General features: G+C 43.0%; 2 protein-coding genes and 1 long non-coding RNA gene across 3 annotated transcripts; 1 reads left to right on the forward strand and 2 right to left on the reverse strand.

Annotated features, from left to right (window-relative positions):
• Positions 1-1,169, forward strand: LOC143420698 (uncharacterized). The gene is made up of 2 exons (XR_013100427.1): positions 1-331; positions 921-1,169. It is a non-coding gene; the product is annotated as an uncharacterized LOC143420698 (long non-coding RNA).
• Positions 1,170-6,247: 5,078 nt separating this feature from the next.
• LOC106675661 (odorant receptor 131-2-like) lies at positions 6,248-7,231 on the reverse strand. The gene has a single exon (XM_014410752.2). The coding sequence runs from the start codon at positions 7,229-7,231 to the stop codon at positions 6,248-6,250; it is 984 nt and encodes a 327-aa protein (XP_014266238.2).
• A 3,627-nt stretch (positions 7,232-10,858) lies between these two features.
• LOC101475671 (odorant receptor 131-2-like) lies at positions 10,859-11,797 on the reverse strand. The gene has a single exon (XM_004556971.4). It carries the CDS (start codon positions 11,795-11,797, stop codon positions 10,859-10,861), a length of 939 nt encoding a protein of 312 aa, XP_004557028.1.
• Between the last annotated feature and the right edge of the window lie 8,279 nt (positions 11,798-20,076).

The following is a 20,076-nucleotide window of genomic DNA, read 5'->3' on the forward strand; positions in this document are numbered from 1 at the left end:
AAAAGTGTTAAATTTTTTGGTGTTAATAGTCTTCTTGCAAAAGTAGAGTTAATTTTACTCTAAGCAGAGTCACATTCTTTTAATGTAACTCTGAGGTGTAAAATGATAGTAGTTAAAATCGAGTGTTAAAAATGAGTGTTTCTCTGTCAAATCTGGAGGTGTTACAATGGAAACATTAACTCTTGACCTCTTAACTCTGAACTCCTACAGGGGCTATGACACCAACAGAGTAAATTCACAGACTCCGCCCCCAGCACGGCTCCAATCGAAGCTGAAGTGAAGCCGTTTCAGAACATTTTGCTCTACATATTTGAGTTGTTTGCCATGCTTGGTAAGTCATTTTTTCAAAGATTGTTTCAATTATTATCATGAGCTTTTACTTCTGTGGCTCTTTGGAGTTGAGACAAAGCTGTGTGAAAGGCATTAGCCATGTTGCTCGGTGATAGCATAATATTCTGTTTTAGCTAGCTGAAAGGTATTGTTTGCAGCAAATACCACAGCCTTGAAAAAAGCTTGCATGTGAATTTTCAGTCAAACTTTTGGTCAAATACACCTAAAACAATGTCTAGAATGTGAAATGTTGGTATAATGGTGCTACTTGAAGCCTGAAAACGATCGCCCATAAAAAATAAAAAATAAAAACGAGCAAACAGCAGTAGCAGACGTCCTGACTCGATTCTACGTTAGCATAGATCCCTCCAGAGTTTTGTGCACACAGTTTAGGTAAAAATTAAAAAGGTTGAGGTTTTACATTTAGTTCAGTATTACCTGTTGCCTGTGTCTTTGTCTTTTGGGAAAATACTTTACACAAGTAATGGCTCAAAGAGGATTCCTTTTTTTTTTTACTGTGCTGCAATTGTTTACTGGATTATTTGTGCCATTAATTAGTGTCAACTAATTTTTATTCAATCTCCGCACAGGATATGCTTGTGAAGATGGAATATGGGGGAGAGCAGAAGTGCGTTGAAGTTCCACAAAGGGATGAATGAAGGACATGCATATTGTATTGAAGAAATAAGTGTTGAGAATGCTGTTATTTGCATTTACCATGTCAGACCTTTTGATAAACAAAATTCTAATGAAAGTGAGAACATGTATACTGTTACATCTTTCAGAGAATGTTTTGAAATTGTGGTGCACAGTTCAGAATAAATGTTTTTCAAAAACCATTGCATCTTTTTAGTAAATGTTTATTTCCAAAAGAAATTTCTAGAAGTTCAGAACAGTAAAATTCCTGCTTTTTAGAATGAATTAGAAGATAACTCTTACGTAGTTAAACTAAAATACTCTTTGAGAGTTAATATATAAACTCTTAACACCAAGTGTTAAATTATCAACTCCAGACAGATTTGGTGTTTAACACTAAATCAGAGTTAACGTACCAACTCTCCAAAAAGAGTTAAATTAACACTCTCTGGTGTGGACCCATATAGACACTTTAATAGTGTTGAAATCAAATCCGACAGTGTTAATTTGGACATGCTGGATTTGCTGTGTAGAAACTTACAGTGACGTTGACATCATGCAAAGACTGCCAGACTCTGTAATACTGCAAATGATCAGTGACTCAGGTTATCACTAAACTTTAAACGGCACCTCTGTGTCTCTGTGTGCTGAACATTTAGGATTGAGTCAGGCTGCATCAGCTGAAGCTGTTATTTGTATATATCAGTATTTTTTATTCAGGTGTGGGGAAAATACGTAAGACTGCAGTGAAGCGATGCACCAGATTAATCCCTGGCCATAGGTATCGTACTTAAATCAGACTACTGATCCAGCCACATCAGCCTTTTGTGAGGTCTGTTTAAAGTAGACTAAAAGTGAACTGCAGGTTCCTGAGAGGTGGACTGTGAGCACAGAAACACATGTTCATACATACAGCTGCAGCAAACTTACATTAATTTTAAATAGATTTGTTACTCTGATGTCTGTCAGAAGTAAGTTATATCTGTCTATTCAGAAGACATTTGTTTAAATAGTTCTACAAATCTGAGCTGTTGGTGTGTCCTTGGATTGTGTGGTAATAATATTAGAGCCTCAACCTTTTTTACTGAATCTCTACTCTGAGTCATGTTACGTGAGATTAGTTCTATGTTTACCTGTCAGCCTGGACGAATGTGCTGTGTGAAGGAAATTAAATTAAATCAGATCTGAGCTGTGTACATTTAAGGAACCTGTTCATATTTAATTGAAATATGAACCAGTGATTTTTTTGATTGCTGATTCCAAGAGAGTCTTGGAACAACAGTGAAAGAAAACCAAAGGGGAGAAGAGACGGTGAGAAGGGGGGGGGGGGGGGGGGGGGGGGGGGGGAAGAGAGAGAAAAGAAAAAAGAACTCCTGGGTCACCTGTATGGAGAAAAAAAAACAAACAAACAAAAAAAACAAACAGAGGAGACAGCAAACAACAAAGAGCAACATAATAATAGAGAAAACAAAGCACCATCACAATAAACTAGCTAGTCATAGATATCAGTATTTACTAAATAATAAACGATATTGTGCAGCACGCAAGATAGACAGCGCACAGTGTGCTTTGAGGCAGCAGCCAAGAAAGCTTTAGTCCGCGTCTGTGAATACCCATGTGTGCATACCTGTGTGGATCAGCATGCTTGCATTCCAAAGGTTTCTCCATGTAACGATCTGCTAGGGAGTGTGGGGGGGCCACAGCCCCGTCCTCCAGGGTGTGAAGCGGGTATGGAGGAGATCAAAACTCCAGACATCCAGAGGCCCCCAGAACACAAGAGACCATGGAAGACCAACAGAGGGGCAGCTGCGCCACTGTTCCAGTAAGAGCTGAGGAGAGTCCCAGATGAGGGCTCACTCAGCAGCCGCGGAGCAGAAGTCAGGGGGAGTTGCAGTGACGCGCCCGTGAGCTCCGCCGGCCCCCAGCTGCGCCTGAGTGACCGAGCCCCAGGCCGAGAGGCCGGGGGCACCCCACCTCCAAAGGGGCCCGAGCGAGCCCCAGGCCCCAGGCCCCGACAAGCGGCCGCCAAGGAGTGAGCCGGTGTGTACCCGGACGCCCACCCCCAGACACAAAGAACCACCAACACACCGACACCTGAGGGAGTCCGCCACCGGCAGGGGAAGTGGTGGTGGGTGGAGATAGGCCTCCAAACCTTGGAGGGCCTGAGGTGTCCCCAGAGAGGTGGCGTCTGATACCCAACCTGACATATAGACACAGACATACAGGCACACACAGACACAAACATCCATTCCCACCCTCATGCTCTCATATGCACTCACTCCACACTCAACCAACGTGGAGACAGACATAAAGAGACGCTGTACACACGATCACACTCCCCAAGCGTACTCTACAAACCGGGTCTAGGTACCCTTGCCCCTGGAGGGGGGAATTGCACCGATTCCAAGAGAGTCTTTGTGGAAATCCTGTTTGGCTTTTTGTTATTTTAATTCTCTTCTCTGTTTTCCAGAACAGTTGCTTTCCACATGGGTCAGTGGGACCAAGAAACACTGTGCTAATGTGGGACCCTGATAGAGTTGGATGTCTCGAGACCGGTCTTGGTCTTGTCTTGGTCTCGGATTAGGCGGTCTTGACTACAAGTCTAGACTCTGACCAGCAACATCCAGCAAGGCCCAGACAGCGTTTTCTATCTCCCAGAAGGGAGATGATTTTTGTTGAGCTTCACACTTGCAGAGGAAAGTTTGCAGAGATTAGTGATGTGCGGATCGATCCTGAAATATCGATTCCTCCGATACCAATCATTTATGTTCTAGAATCGATTCTCACATTAAAATATCGATATTTTAGTAATTTAGGGTTAATTTATAGTTTATCATTAACAGGAACACAGTGGAAAGAAACTATATCATTCGGATTGTCTACATTCAAAGGAACTACTTCCTCTTCCGCCTTTCATAGTTATGTGCGAAATACGGCTGTATAAATGTCTCACAGCCGCTGGCGTGCGCACTCACAACAATGGCTGAGCGTAATTGGAGTCATGCGTGGACGTATTTTACCTCCACAAACAGCTGAGACATGGTTTGCGATACATGTGGCAAAAAAGTGAGGTGTTGTGGCCATACTTGCCAACCTTGAGACCTCAGAATTAGGGAGACATTCAAAAGGGCTGTTGGGGGGGTAATAAATACATTTTACAGTGTTTATTTATCGGATAAAATACGTTAAATGTCACCATTATTATTGGCCGGCCCAGAAACAGCGGGGGTGTCCAAATTCAGAGGCTGCTTCCACCTGAGGACCGGCCTTCGCGGTCTAAAGAAAGCCGGGTATACGTCACGAGCTCCCTCGGTGGAGTGAAACTCTGCCGTCTGCTCCTTGCTGTCTAAAATATAACCGGGTGCTGACGTAAACTCTCGACCGTCTCACACTTTGTTTAATCAGTTTTCTGTTTGACGTTTATTCAGCTGTGTGAAAACCCGGAGGAACCCACCCGAGGGATTAATAAAGTTTAATTTAATCTAATCTAATAACTTTAATCTCAGCCAAACCGATTTACTCACGAACAAATAAAACACTGAAAAAGCCCAACAATAACATTTTTAAATTATCAAAGTGACTTATATATCACGTTTAACCCGAGTAGTGAAAGCCCGCGGGGGTTTGAAAACGATGTGTCGATCGGCTCAGATATTTGAAGTTTACACAGCTACATTCTCACCTGAAAATATGTTAAAAGTTTTTTTGCGACCCAGAAAGAGAAATAAAAGTAATATTAAAACTAAGTATCTGCCGGCATTTTTAGAAACTGGAATTGGCTGGGCCGCGCTATGAATTCTGCGATATGGTTTTCAATTTTGTTGTCCAGGTGGAAATTCGGGAGAATGGTGGCTCTGGGATTCTCCCGGAAAAATCGGGAGGGTTGGCATGTATGGTTTTGGCAACACCACTAACCTTGTCAAACAGCTCAGAGTAAATTATATCACAGAATATGATGAGCATATGTTGAGGCAAACTGAAGAGGAGGACAGGGACAGGTGCTGCTAGGGCGAGACAGACGTCTCTCACGGAGTCCATTAGTGCTGCAGGCAGGCAAGGTGTTCAAATAGAGCACAACTTAAGTTTTTTTTTTTAATTTCTATATGATGAACTCTGCATTATTAAGTGATAAGAACAAGAAATCTGATGTCCTGTAATCATTATGATGCTATAATTTGAGATACAATAAATAAAATACGTTTTTGCACAGAGTATCGGATCAGTATCGCCGATACCACCCTGAATATTACTTGGTATCGGATCGGAAAGGAAATCAGTGGTATTGCACATCACTAGCAGAGATCCCTCCCACCCTGGCTTTTATGTGCTAGATTTCTTATCTGAAACAGTAATATTTCAGTGACTGCTGCTTATACCACAGGTTAATACACTCTACTGATCCCTGATAGGAGAATCATCAATTTTGCCAACAAAGAAGCCTGGTGGATGTTTGTTTACAGTGTGATGATGGGACATCATGCTCTGCAACTGTCCCACAGCCCCTGTTTGGTGACATCTACATGTATCTTGCAGAGAATCCTTCACCTCACACTGCTGCCTGAATAAAAGCTTTCAACTGCAGACCTGTAAGGCTGGGTTATTTAAGGTATGCTCACATGTTGACGCTATAATCTATGCCATTTTGGCAGCTGTAAATAAGCAAAGTACAGCTATATATATATCACAAAGTCACAAAAGTCACCTGAAGGCGATTTATGTAATGGGGTGAATACCATACTATATACAAAAGGTCTGTGATCAAACTATTTAAGACTTTTTGTTGATTGAAAATTCACCAAATTATTCAAGACTGATAGCAGAGAACAACTTTACCAACACAAAGCACCTTTAGTTTTCCAAAGTGCTGAATTTATTTGCAGAACTTGGAACTGAAAGAAAACCCTCTAGGACACCTGCAGTAATTCCAAGGCTAAACTGCAGGTTTAGAAGTAGGACAGATGTAGGCCAATTACATCTAATTAAAAATTGCTGCAATTTCTTTGCCTGAGCAGTGCTTGAGATAGAGTGGCTGCACACAGATTACGGGGTTACACAAATGTGACGCTCTTTCCTGTTTTACCAAAGCATGTAATCATTTGAGAGAATTATAAAGAATTATGTTCCTTTAGTAAACTGCAGCAAACAATTCCTCACGTGTGTCATTTGACAACGGTATGGTTTTAAATAAAAATTCAAAAGTCAAGTCAGAAACAGGAGTTATCCAGAATTGCAGTACGGTACTTTGAGGTTTGTATGCTTGTAAGCGTGGTGTATACTCTGACTAACACTCTACTTCGATCACAGCCTTCAGTCTTGGCTGTATGACTGAGTATTTCAGTCGACAGCAAAGATAATATATGAGCACAGGTCTGATGCTTTGATCTCTGATACCATAAATCAGTGAACTCAGACATCTGGGGAAAAGGAAAATACAAACATAAAAAACATTCTGGATGCGCACAAACACTATCCTTGTTAAAACTCTTGCAAGTGCTGTGAGTAGTGGGTTACAAATGGTTGAAGAAAGACTGAGACCCAGCTGCACCAGATGTAGCAGCAGTGTGTTACAAGCCTTACGGGCTGAAGCTTTATCTGTGGAGGCCGACCTGGCTGCTACTATAACACCGATATAAGAGCATGTGATTGCCACACTTGCTGAAATAAACAGAGCACATGTGAAGGCTTTGTCGTAATCATCAGACATAGACCCACCAGACATTGCTATTTCAGAGCAAAAGTCTTTCATCTGCAGACTATCAAGGGCTCCAAAAGGAAACTCTAACAGCAGAAGAACTCGAGTCAAGATATTTAGTGAACCGATGGCCCAGATCACAATGATGGCCACACCTGTGTTGGTGATAGTGATGATGCTAGCATGCCTCAGTGGGTAGCACACAGCAACATATCTCTCCAGAGACATCACCACCAGCGTGACAGGAGAGACCACAGTTGTAAGATTGGCAAGCATGGTGAGAAAACCACATACAGGATATGTTAGTGTTATCCTACAAGCGGCAATAATATACAATAACTGACTCAGTGCCATCTGTACTGTGTCTGCAAACAGAAGGTTATACAGGAGAATATATCGCGACGTCTCACAGAACAAAGCTTTGCTCCTTAAAGTAAAAAGCATGATTCCATTAATGCAGAGAAATAAACAACATGGCAGTGTAGTCAGAGTGGAAAATAAAACTCTTTCCAAAACCCCTTGATACTGCTGGTTAGCAGTAACATTGGTCAGAGACAGATTTGCAAGTAACATTTCAATAAAGAAATTCAGTTTTTAACATCTTCAGTGGAAATAAAACACAAAAAAGTATTCCAACATTTAAAACAGAAAGATCCACAGAGCTCTTTTCAGGTCATCCTCCTTCTGCAGGAAATTAATAGGTTAGAGGGCTGTGGCTGCTTTCAGCTAAACGGCACTGGACAGCAAGATTTTCTTACCCACACATTGTGTATATACGCTCTGTAGTCACACCTTTTCATGTGACTATCACATGTCTGCATTATTTTTTTCCAGTTTCCTTACAACCCCCCTCCTCGCGCCAGGGACATGATGACGTTAACATTATAGTATAGGAGTAATATATTAATAGCCTGTTAAGTTGATTCCACATTGTTTAAAGTCAAAGGAGCTTGCAAAGAAAAGCGTCTGGACTTCTTTAAGTTGCTTGAAGACGTTTCACCTCTCATCCGAGAAGCTTCTTCAGTTCTAAGGTCAAATGGTGGAGAGTCCCAGATTTAAACTCAGTGGGAGTTTCCCCCCACAGAGGGACAAAAGGACCCCTGATGATCCTCTAATCGCCTGAGCCAAGGTGTGAAACTGGGTGTGGGTCCCAATCAGCCAGAGTTTCGGGTGAGCTCATTGTGAAACCTGGCCCCACCTTATCATGTGAATTCCTGAGGTCAGATGGCCCAGGATGTGAGTGGGTGTTAAGGCGTCTGGGAAGGGATCTCAAAACTGGATTATAGATGGCAGAGAGTTGGTGTCGTAAGCCCCGCCTCTGTTCAAAGATGGTCGCTCACAGTGGACATAGATGCTTCTTTCACTCCTCTTTCAAACCATCTGTCCTCTCTGTCCAAAATGTGAACGTTGGCATCCTCGAAAGAGTGTCCTTTATCCTTAAGATGCAGATGGATGCTGAGTCTTGTCCTGTGGAGGTGGCTCTTCTGTGTTGTGCCATGCGCTTGTGAAGTGGCTGTTTGGTCTCTCCAATGTAGAGGTCTGAGCATTCCTCGCTGCACTGTACAGCATACACCACATTGTTAAGTTTGTGTTTTGGCGTTTTATCTTTCGGGTGAACCAGTTTTTGTCTGAGCGTGTTGCTGGGTCTGAAATACACTGGGATGTCATGCTTGGAGAAAACTCTCCTGAGTTTTTCTGATACACCGGCTACATAGGGGATGACAATGTTGTTGCGTCTGTCCTTCTTATCCTCCCTCGCTGTTGGATAAATTTTCATGGAAACATAATATTGCCTTCCATTGCTATGCAGATGATATCCAAATCTATTTACCCCTGAATTTGGATCTCCAGTCCCCTCTATTGCTATTGCTAAACTACCTGCGTGATGTTAAAGACTTGCTACTGCACAACTCTCTCACCCTTAATGAAAACAAAACAGAAATTAGCATTTTTGACAGTCACATCCCCGTGGAACAGCTATCGGGTATCCTGGGATCCTATACCAGTCATCTTTCCTTTACTGTTAGAAACCTTGGAGTAGTGCTGGATAGTTCCCTCAAATTAGACAAGCAAGTGTCTGCAGTGGTGAAAACCAATCGGGAGCTATGAGAATCTGGCGTGTTGTTTCACTTCTCCTGTTGTTCTTTACAGTGTGTTATAAGTGTTGAATGCTTTGAGCTAAACGATGCCGATGCTAGATGCGATGCTAGCTGCTAATAGCTGTTAGCCACCCCACCCCACTGAAGCCATATTCCGATCGGGGAGGTATTCAAGTAGAAGCAATAGCTCTGTTTATATTAGAATGGTTATGTCTTAATAGATATGAGCATATTTCAAGTTTAATAGTATTTGCACTGAATTAAGTTACATTTGCTTGTAAGCCTTAAGGATGAATGTCACTTTCATTGCTATGACTGTTTACATTACTGTTTAAGCTGCTGATGTTCTTTGTTGTGATATAATTTTGATAAAATTGTTGATACTGGTACAAACAAGTTACTGTAACTCGTGTAACTTGGTAAAGCTAAAGGGAATGCCATTTGTGATTAATACATTTGGAAAAGAAGTTAATGAGCTCATGTTAAGAACACAAAATGGGAAAAGAAATTGATTGTTCTGCACTGTTTGTGTAGATTGGTTTTTTTGAATACTAGAAGGATTCTGGAGAACCACTGACGGCGAGAACAGCCCAAATGAGATCCTGGATGATCGTGAAATGGTGTGGCCAGCCATGCGATCGGATTGTGGGATTTGCCTGAGAAACTGATTCAAGCAACCCTGGATTTCAGATAAGCCCTATGCACTACTTTTCCTACCCGGATAATAGGGTTTGCACACTGACAATTCCCCTACAGTACACCTGTTTGGGTTTTCAACGACTTTAAAGGACAATTCAGACTGGACAATTCAAACTTCACAACAGGAACACTTTAATCTGTTTCATTCATTCCCAAGAGCTCTGATACTGTTCAGTATAAATCTTCCATTTAAATGTCTTTATTTTGTTTTGTTTTACCTGTATTCACCTTTAAAATGCACTATTAGTGTGCAATTTGGGTTATTGTGTTGTATATGTATATAAATGCTACTGAGGCAATAAAGGTCCCAGTTATTCACTTCCAAGCCAACTCCTTTTGTGAGTCTCCAAAACAAAACCTCCTCCTGAACCTAGTAAGATGTCTAGGGTCTCTATTTGAAGTGAGAGTGTACTGGTCCTGAGTAGAGGCGCTACAGACACTTGGTGAATGGACTCCCATTCGATGTGAGAACATAATCCATCTGTTTACAGAGGGAAAGTGTGATTTTTTTTTTTTTAAATGAATTTTTTGGGGGTGCATAACATTAGCTGGCACAATGTTAGCTTGGATTTGACCTCTGAATTCAACCTTGTCATGCGATGACTTCAGAAGATCAGGGTTGAGGTAATGCAGTATAGGATGAGATTTTATCCAGGTGCCAGTCATGCACCCTCTCTTCCTTGTGTTTTCACTTCTTTGATGAAGGAGATTTCTTCTCAGATGATAAAATATAGATATGATTCATATCTTGAATTTGAAGGTGTACACACAAATTCAAATTGGTTTCTAACGGTTCTATGATTTCTCCTCCAGCTTTATATATGAAAATGTGATTAGGCAGAATGTGCATCTCACATCTCTGGAGTACGGGTTGGCCAAGGGGAATGATTAGCTGAGTGGAAAAATATAAGTGACTGTTGAACTGGGAGTGTGGAGTGTAGATATATTTGTAGCCTCAGTATCGCTCTGCGTTGGTTGGAAAGAGTGACACAACTCATGACGGGAGTGACACCTGATGATGTCCTTCATGAAAATGGCAAGTGTTTAAATCATGCTTGTTAAGCATGATGGTGTTATGGAGGTGAAAACTGTCTATATATAGCAAATGTCTATATTAGGCCCGGTGGTATGATGGAAACACTAATTCTGGAAAAAAAAAGGTTAGTCATTGGTCTGAGTCAAAGTCGAGGTGTGTGACAGTTTACTTCGGCAATGACTTTAATTTTCCGATCAGCAGCAGGATCAAGAACAAGGAAGAGTTTGGCGAAAAGCTGAAATTTTATATTTGAAAACAAGTCTGGATCAGTTTAATATGAGAAGTATACATCTTGCAGAAACCCAGCAGATAATCTGAGGCTTACTTTTATTAAACCATTTCAGATTCCAGGTGAAATATTGCAAGTTACTGACTTCGTTTCTGATGACAGCATAGGTGGTACATGAGGACAGGTCTGATGGTCTGATCTCTTAGCCCATAGACTAGAGAACTCAGGCATCTGGGTAAGATAATAAAGCACAAATAAAATACATTCTGAACCCATAAAAATATTGTCATTGTTATGGTTCTTGAAAGGGCAGCGAGCAAAGGGTTATAAATAGTAGAGGAGAGACTCAGGCACAGCTGCATCATATTCAGCAGTAGAGTGTTTCGAGCTTTACGTGCTAAAGCTTTGTTTGCAGAGGCCAACCTGGCAGCTAATATCACACCGATATAAGAAAAAACGACTGCCACACCAGCTGATACAAACACTAAACATGTGAAAGCGGTGTCATATTGATCAGACCTTGTCCCGAGTAACAGAGCTATTTTAGAACAACTGTCTTTGATCTGCAGGTTTTTCAACACTTCAAATGGGAAAAAAAAGATGACTCGAGTGAGATTATTTAGTGAACTGATAATCCAAATCACAACGATAGCAGCCCCTGTGTTTCTGATGGTGATGATGGTAGGATACCTCAGTGGGTAGCACACAGCTACATATCTCTCCAGAGGCATCACCGAAAGGGTGAGAGGGGAGATCCCAGTGGTGAGATTGGCCAACAAGCTGAGACATACACATACAGGATACGGCAATTTTACTCTAAAAATAGAGAGCAGGAAAAGAACTTGACTCTGTGCCAGCTGCACAGTGTCTGCAAAAAGGAGGTTATACAGAAGAATGTAACGGGGAGTGTCACGAAACACTGGCTTACTCCTCAGTGTGAACAACATGGTCCCATTAAGGAAGAGAAAAGTAAAAGATGGAACTGTTGACAGAGTGGAAACAATAATTACCCTCAGTAGGTCCTGATACTGCACTTCAAAAGACATGTTAGTGTAAGACTGAGATACATTTGACATTGCAGAAAATTTATGACATGTAAAACAAATCTGTTGAAGTCAATGTAGCACAGAATCCCAATAATTGCTGTATTCATAAAGGAGAAAAAAACATTAAAATATCTCACAAAAGCCTGGTGGTTGATAAAAATCCCAGTCCCACAAAAAGATTTTACTGTTCCTTCTACTGGCAGTCATCAGCTCAGGATCTGTGTTTGCCCACTGTTGGCAGAGCTCTTCTACAGAGTTGGCCTGACATTGCATACAATTTATTAGTTCTGTCCTCGCAACCTTACAGTGTCATGTGACACTCAGTTGCAGTGTCACATGACACTGATCACTAATGAGCAATGTAAACATCCTTCTTTGTTTTTGCCCATCCCGTTTGGTTCTTTAGCCATCAGAATTTCTGTCTGAAGGCCAAGGAAGATGCCCAACAGATTTACTTTGGCAAGTGGATCATCACAGCCTTGGTCCATTTGATTGTACTTTGTTATTATTATTTGTTTATTTTATTTTCAGTTCTTACCACCTTACCACTGTTCTTAGTTTTTACCACCAAGCCATACGACACCTCAACCACAACACTTAAACACACACAACACAGCACTCAGAAGCTACCCTGCAGCTTCACAAGTACTCTGTTTAATCTGCACTGGTCACTTCACTTTGTCATTGATATTTATATTTAAGAAGGGGGACCGGAGGGTGTGTTCCAACTACAGGGGGATCACACTCCTCAGTCTATGCCAGGGTGCTGGAAAGGAGAGTTCGTCCGCTAGTCGAACCTCGGATACAGGAAGAACAACGCGGTTTTCGTCCTGATCGTGGAACACTGGACCAGCTCTTTATCCTCTCCAGGATACTTGAGGGTGCATGGGAGTTTGCCCAAACAGTCTACATGTGTTTTGTGGACTTGGAGAAGGCATTCGACCGTGTCCCTCGGGGTGTCCTGTGGGAGGTGTTGCGGGAGTATGGGGTATCTGGCCCATTGCTACTGGCCATTCGATCCCTATACAACCGTTGCAAGAGCTTGGTTCGCATTGCCGGCAATAAGTCGGACTCGTTCCCGGTGGGTGATGGGCTCCGCCAGGGCTGCCCTTTGTCTCCGGTTCTGTTCATAATTTTTATGGACAGGATTTGTAGGCGCAGCCAAGTGCCGGAGGGCTTTCGCTTTGGTGGCCTCAGAATCTCATCTCTGATTTTTGCGGATGATGTGGTTCTGTTGGCTTCATGGGGGGAGGGCCTCCAGCTCGCACTGGAACGGTTCGCAGCCGAGTGCGAAGCAGCCACATTAATCTCATCAGATTTGTGGTTTTGTTTAAATCAACTGCAGAAAATCAGTTTTCATGTCATTTTCAAATACTGCGCAAATATTTTTTTGACCATAGTTAACAACAATTGCATGTATGTGTCAGGATCTGGAGACTCGACTGGAAAATTCCATCAGGCACCTGAGTTCCTTGGTCTCCACCCCAGGGCGGAGTCATCATCCCTGCTGCAGTCCTGCACACCTGAGACTGATTCGGGGCAAACAGGTTGAGGATTTAAGGACCCCTCAGACTCTCCTTCACCTACAGTTCATCAACGACCTCTCGTTGGTATTGACTCTACGGCTTTTTACGCTCGTGCCACTTTTTCCTTGTTAACTTTGGTTTCATGCGCTTCAGATTCCCTGGACCTTCTTTGCTATCACCCTCAACCTCAGCTCTCCGTGGATCATCTTCATATTCAGGAATAATACAAGGACCCTCACCTGCCTGCTCTCCAGCCTCACTGACCACCTTGGACACAGCGGAACTCAGGTCTGCCAGCCTCTCCACTACTCCCCTGGACTATCGCTGCCTCTCCCTCAAAGCGAGGTTCACGCCGGTCACCAACGCAACCGCTCCGTTCCCGTCGAAACCTGCTAGACCCCCGTTCACCTCCACTGTCACACGGTTACATCATTAGCGACACCCTGCCTCATATTCACTTGTTGACTAAATAATAAACACTGCAAAATGTTGAGCCGTCTCTGTTGTGGTTATCTGCAATCGAGTCCGATCTAGCTATCGGCCCATGGCCACAGTGACATTATGTCAGCATGTCATTAGGAAAAGACCCGAAAGACTGTACTTTCAACTATCAGTTTTTATATCTGGTAAATATATACTTTTTAAATGTGTGTTTTTATTGAAAGCAATTTGTCACTCTGTGTTTTGAAAATTGATATAGTGTGAAAACTATTATAGACATTATTACAAATCAAGAACAACCTGCCGTAATAGCAATCAGCAGCAAGTAACAGTAAAAGGTGCATAACAAAGAGACAACAGATTAATTATTCATTAATAATACAACAATACATCTCTCACATAAAACTGCTGTGTGGGAAATTTCAAACAACAGAGCTTCACCGTTTGCCCAGGTTATCTGCAAGTAGAAGACCCACCGAGAAATCTTTCTGGTATAACAAATAGACATCAACTTGAAAAAACAACAGGAGAGTGGAAAATGCCCCCAAACAAAAAGTTTTAATCATAACGATGACAATAAGCAGCCTGAATATTTTACATGTAATCATTAAGGTTGTATTTATGATGAGTATCTTCGTGAGCCTCTTGTAAAATTGTCTCAAAACTGGCTTCCACAGTGGCATAAACAAATAGAATTTATACAAAATATTTGACTGGAGACAGGAGGTGGAGTACAAAAATATTAAGGGTCACAGTGCTGTGGAAGACATCGTCCCTCGTCCCTGTACCAAAGACGCCACGTCCCAGTGGCCCCCAGGATTACAGGCCCGTGGCACTGACGTCCCACATCACGAAGACCCTGGAAAGGCTCATCGTGGACCAGCTGCGACCCATAGTAAGACCACATCTGGATCCCCTTCAATTTGCTTATCAGCCTCGTCTCGGAACTGAGGACGCCATCATCTACCTGCTCAATCGTGTCTACACCCATCTGGACCAGCCGGCGAGCACTGTGAGGGTCATGTTTTTGACTTTTCCAGTGCTTTCAACACCATCAGGCCGACCCTCCTGGGTGATAAGTTAGCAGCGATGCAGGTGGATGCTTCTCTGGTGTCCTGGATTGTTGATTACCTGACAGGAAGACCACAATATGTACGTCTCCCACAGTGTGTGTCTGACAAGGTGATCAGCAACACAGGGGCACCACAGGGGACTGTCCTCTCCCCCTTCCTCTTCACCCTCTACACCACAGACTTCAGCCACTGCACAGAGACCTGCCATCTTCAGAAGTTTTCTGATGACTCTGCGGTGGTTGGATGCATCAGCAGGGATGATGAGACAGAGTACCGGGCTGTGGTCGACTCCTTTGTCACGTGGTGTGAGCAGAATCATCTGCAGCTCAACGTGGCAAAGACCAAGGAACTGATCGTGGACTTCAGGAAGACCAGGAAACACTTGACCCCTGTTTCAATCCAGGGGGTCAGTGTTGACATTGTGGAGGACTGTACATACACTTTGCAGTTATTTATTTGTAAAACATGTTTGGAATCAAGTCTGACTTTTGTTCCACTTCTCACGTGTGCACCACTTTGTGTTGGTCTTTCACCTGGAATTCCAATAACATTGATTCATGTTTGTGGCTGTAATGAGACAAAATGTGGGAAAGTTCAAGGAGGCCGAATACTTTTGCAAACCGCTGTACCTCAGAGTACACATAGATAATAAACTGGACTGGGTTAAAAACACCACAGCACTTTACAGGAAGGGCCAGAGTCGTCTCTATTTTTTGAGGCGACTGAGGTCCTTCAACATCTGCCAGAAAATGCTGAGGATTTTCTATGAGTCTGTTGTGGCCAGTGCGATCCTCTATGCTGTTGCATGCTGGGGGAGCAGGCTGAGGGTCGCAGATGCCAACAGACTTAATAAACTGATCCGTAAGGCCAGCAATGTTGTGGGGATGGAGCTGGACTCCCTCAAGGTGGTGTCGGAGAGGCGGATGCTGTCCAAGATAAAGACAATGTTGGATAACACCTCCCACCCACTCCATGACATGCTGGTCAGTCACAGGAGCTCGTTCAGTGAGAGACTGAGATTACCGAAAAGCACCACTGAACGACACAGGAAATCTTTCCTGCCTGTGGCCATCTCCCTGTACAACGCATCCACTTAACACACTGTATACTGCAACAGCTACACCCTTTTTGGACATGTTCTTCCCTTTTCAACCATTTATTAATAAGTGACTTTATGGATATATATGCATGTATATATGGTGCTATTCTTAGTTGTGTATTGTCTGTCTTTTTTAGAGCTGGACCGATCCGATATTACGTATCGGTATCGGTCCGATACTGACCTAAATTACTGGATCGGATATCGGAGAAAAATAAAAAATGTAATCCGATCCATTAAATATCACGAAAGCACCTCACAAAACTTGCAACACGCCGTAACTCACTTCAGAACGTTAGCACGTCGGAGCAGTATGCATCACGTGATAGAGCGGCTGTGGCATGCGGGGCCTGTCGGTGGTCTGGATAGCATTTGAAGCTTCGCTAGCAACCCGGCATTTCATCTCCGACAAAGTTATCCCGAGAGAAGTAAAGCAAGTGTGTAAGTCCATCTCTGAATGTTTGTAAAGCATTCCCACGTTAAGCTTAACAAGCGACTGCCTCTCCTCTCCGGCTGCTACTTCAATCGTGAAACTGATCAGCTGATCGGCTTTTCTGTCGTGAGTCCGTCTCTCTGGTTTGTTTTTGGCCCACTTTGCACCAGAAAGAGGAAACCAGCGGCTGAACAACAGCAGCATGTTTAAGCTTGATCAGCTGTTGTTAGAATGTATTTAATATTACTTTCTACACCAGGATCTTTTTCTACGTAGCTGACGCTGGTAACTGTGCAGGGGCGGATCTAGCAAAGTTTAGCCAGGGGGGCCGATAGGGCATTAACAGGGAAAAGGGGGCACAAAGACAGACTTTTCTTTCTTATTCTCATTTAAAATGTCTAGCTTTTAATAAATAATTATCTGACACCCAAAGTTTTAATTTGATGTAAAATGAATAGAAGTCAATTACTGTATACACACTGTCTTACAGACTACCTCAACTTTTGTGTGGACACGGTCGCCCCTGCTAAGACGGTACGGTGTTATCCTAATAACAAACCGTGGGTAACACAGGAAGTCAAAGCTGTCCTCAACATGAAGAAGAAGGCTTTCAGGAGCAAAGTGAAGGAGGAGATGAAAGCAGCACAGCGGGAGGTGAAACGCTGCCTGAGGGAAGCAAAGGACACCTACAGGAGGAAGGTGGAGCAGAAGTTGGAGAGGAACAATATGAGGGAGGTCTGGAATGGTGTGAAAACCATCACAGGCCACAACACCAAGAAAAGCACAGTGGGGGGGACTGTGGAGAAGGCAAACGAACTCAACAACTTCTTCAACAGGTTTGACCAGCCCACAACCCCCCCACCCTCACCCTCACCTTCACTACAGAGTCCTCTCCCCACTCTCCTGCCTCCCTCGCTTCCCCCCCTTCCTGACACCATGACACCCCCCTCCTCCAATCCCTCTCTCAGCAGCAAGACATCTCCCCCCCTCCCCTCCTCCCAAACATCTCCCAGTGTCACAGTGGATCAGGTCAGGAGGCAACTGAGGAAGCTTCGCCCCAGAAAGGCAGCAGGCCCAGACAAGGTGTGTCCTAGGATGCTAAAGGCGTGTGCTGCTGAACTTGGGGAGCCGCTACAACGAGTCTTCAACCTCAGTCTGCGACTGGGGAGAGTGCCCGCCCTATGGAAGACATCCTGCATCGTCCCGGTCCCCAAAAAGAACCGGCCCAATGAGCTGAATGACTTCCGACCGGTGGCACTGACGTCACATCTTATGAAGACTCTAGAGCGGCTCTTCCTCAACCTCCTCCGACCACAGGTACAACATGCCCAGGACCCACTACAGTTTGCATACAAGGCGGGTGTCGGAGTGGAGGATGCCATCCTGTACCTCCTACACAGAGCCCACTCACACCTGGATGGGGGAAAAGGCACGGTCAGGATCCTGTTTCTTGACTTTTCCAGTGCCTTTAATACCATCCGGCCCTGTATGCTTCAGGAAAAACTGAACAGGATGGAGGTGGACCCCTGCCTGGTGGCTTGGATCTCCGACTACCTCACCGACAGACCACAGTACGTCAGGCTGAAGGACATCACGTCTGACACTGTGGTCAGCAGCACAGGAGCACCACAGGGAACTGTGCTGTCCCCTCTTCTCTTCACCCTGTACACCTCTGACTTCTGCTACAACTCTGAATTATGCCATATTCAGAAGTTTGCAGATGACACGGCCATCATGGGGTGTATCTGGGATGATCAGGAAGAGGAGTACAGAAGTCTGGTGAGGAACTTTGTCGCATGGAGTCACACAAACCACCTGCAACTCAACACCTCAAAGACTAAGGAACTGGTTGTGGACTTCGGGAGGTCCAGAGAAGGTCCACTGCCGGTTCAGATAGAGGGGGAGGAGGTGGAGGTGGTCAACAAGTACAAGTACCTCGGGCTGTGGGTGGACAATAAACTGGACTGGTCATGCAACACAGAGCACCTGTATAAAAAAGCCCAAAGCCGACTGTACTTCCTCAGGAGGCTGAGGTCTTTTAACATCTGCAGGAAGCTCCTGAGGATGTTTTACCAGTCGGTGGTTGCTGGAGTACTTTTCTATGCTGTGGTGTGCTGGGGGAGCAGCACAGCAAAGAAGGACTCATGCAGGCTGGAGAAACTGATCAGGAAGGCTGGCTCTGTGGTCGGCATGAAGCTGGACACTCTGGTGACAGTGGCAGAGAAAAGGACATTAAAGAAACTGCTGGACATTATGAACAATGCTGGGCATCCTCTGCACACGGCCATTAACAACCAGAAGAGTCTGTTCAGTGACAGGTTGCTTCTCCCCAAGACAAGAACTAACAGACTTAAAAACTCCTTTGTCCCACACGCCATCAGACTGTTTAACTCCTCTCTGGAGGGGAGAGGGAGGGGAAACAGGAAACAGGGGGACAAAGGAGGGGGGAACAACTAAGCTGTAGTGCCTCTTCACCTCACTGTACAATACCTTGTGCAATACTTTTTGTAAATAGTCAACAGTGCAATAGACTCAATACTTGAAATGTGCAATTCACTTGTATTTTTATTTTTTATTCCTATTTATTCTATTTATCCCCTTTGTATATTTTATTTATATTTGTCTCTGTATTTATATATGTGTGTGTGTGTGTGTGTGTGTGTGTGTGTGTGTATATATATGTATATATATATATATGTATATATATATATATATATATATATATATATATATATATATATATATATATATATATATACAACAATTCTGTAACTGTAACTTCGGTCGTTGCTGTGCTTTTTGGAAGTCGAATTTCCCAGAGGAACCCACCCGAGGGATTAATAAAGTTCTATCTTATCTTATCTTATCTTATCTTATATAGTAACTATTAAGTCTAATATATATACCCTAGTAAGCTATAGCACTTTTTCCTTTGGGAAGGTACCATCTGTGCAGTCTGCAATTTTGTTGAAGAAAGATGTTGAATCTATTTAATATTTCTTGAAAAATAATTGATTTCTGTGCATTTTTTTTCACACTGCATCAAATTAAGGTTGATTACGTCGATTAAGCATCATGAGGTGGAGCGTGAGGGGTGGTTCCCTATTTTTTATTTATTTATTTTTGTTGTTGCTGGGAGTTGGAACCCTATTAGTTAGGTTGCTTAATATTTACGCTAAGTACTCTTTAAAATACCAGAATAGGGAGGATGGTGTAGGTCTAAGTTTATTAGATTGATCAGTATTGCTGAACTATGAAATATTTTTTTTGCATACAGGTATAACAGAATAGCTTTAGTGTAGTTGTTGTTTTAAACTTGAATATGAACTTATACAAAATGCAGCAAGATATTTAAAAAAACAGTTTTGTTGATTAAAAAACACTATATCGGATTCATATCGGTATTGGCAGATATCCAAATTTATGATATCGGTATCGGACATAAAAAAGTGGTATCGTGCCATCTCTAGTCTTTTTTTACTGTCTTTTTACTGTTTGTTTATAATGGAGCACTGTAATGATAAAGAATTTCCCCTAGGGATCAATAAAGTATTCTGATTCGGTAAGCGCCTCAAGCAGACTTGGAAAATGTGGTAAAAAATGGCTACAGCTATCTATGCTTCGTTGAACAATAATACCTATCGTTCATTTGTTGTTTGAAAAAATGAAAACTGTTGCTTTAAATCACGAGACTAAAATATGCAGACCAACAAAGGCCTCCATGCAAACTAAACATG

This window comes from Maylandia zebra, linkage group LG10 (genome assembly GCF_041146795.1).
Source record: "Maylandia zebra isolate NMK-2024a linkage group LG10, Mzebra_GT3a, whole genome shotgun sequence".
Taxonomy (NCBI): domain Eukaryota; kingdom Metazoa; phylum Chordata; class Actinopteri; order Cichliformes; family Cichlidae; genus Maylandia; species Maylandia zebra.

Coding starts and splice junctions, on each gene's coding strand:
- LOC106675661 (XM_014410752.2), bottom strand. CDS start 7,231: ATGTTACTTGCAAATCTGTCTCTGACCAATGTTACTGCTAACCAGCAG.
- LOC101475671 (XM_004556971.4), bottom strand. CDS start 11,797: ATGTCAAATGTATCTCAGTCTTACACTAACATGTCTTTTGAAGTGCAG.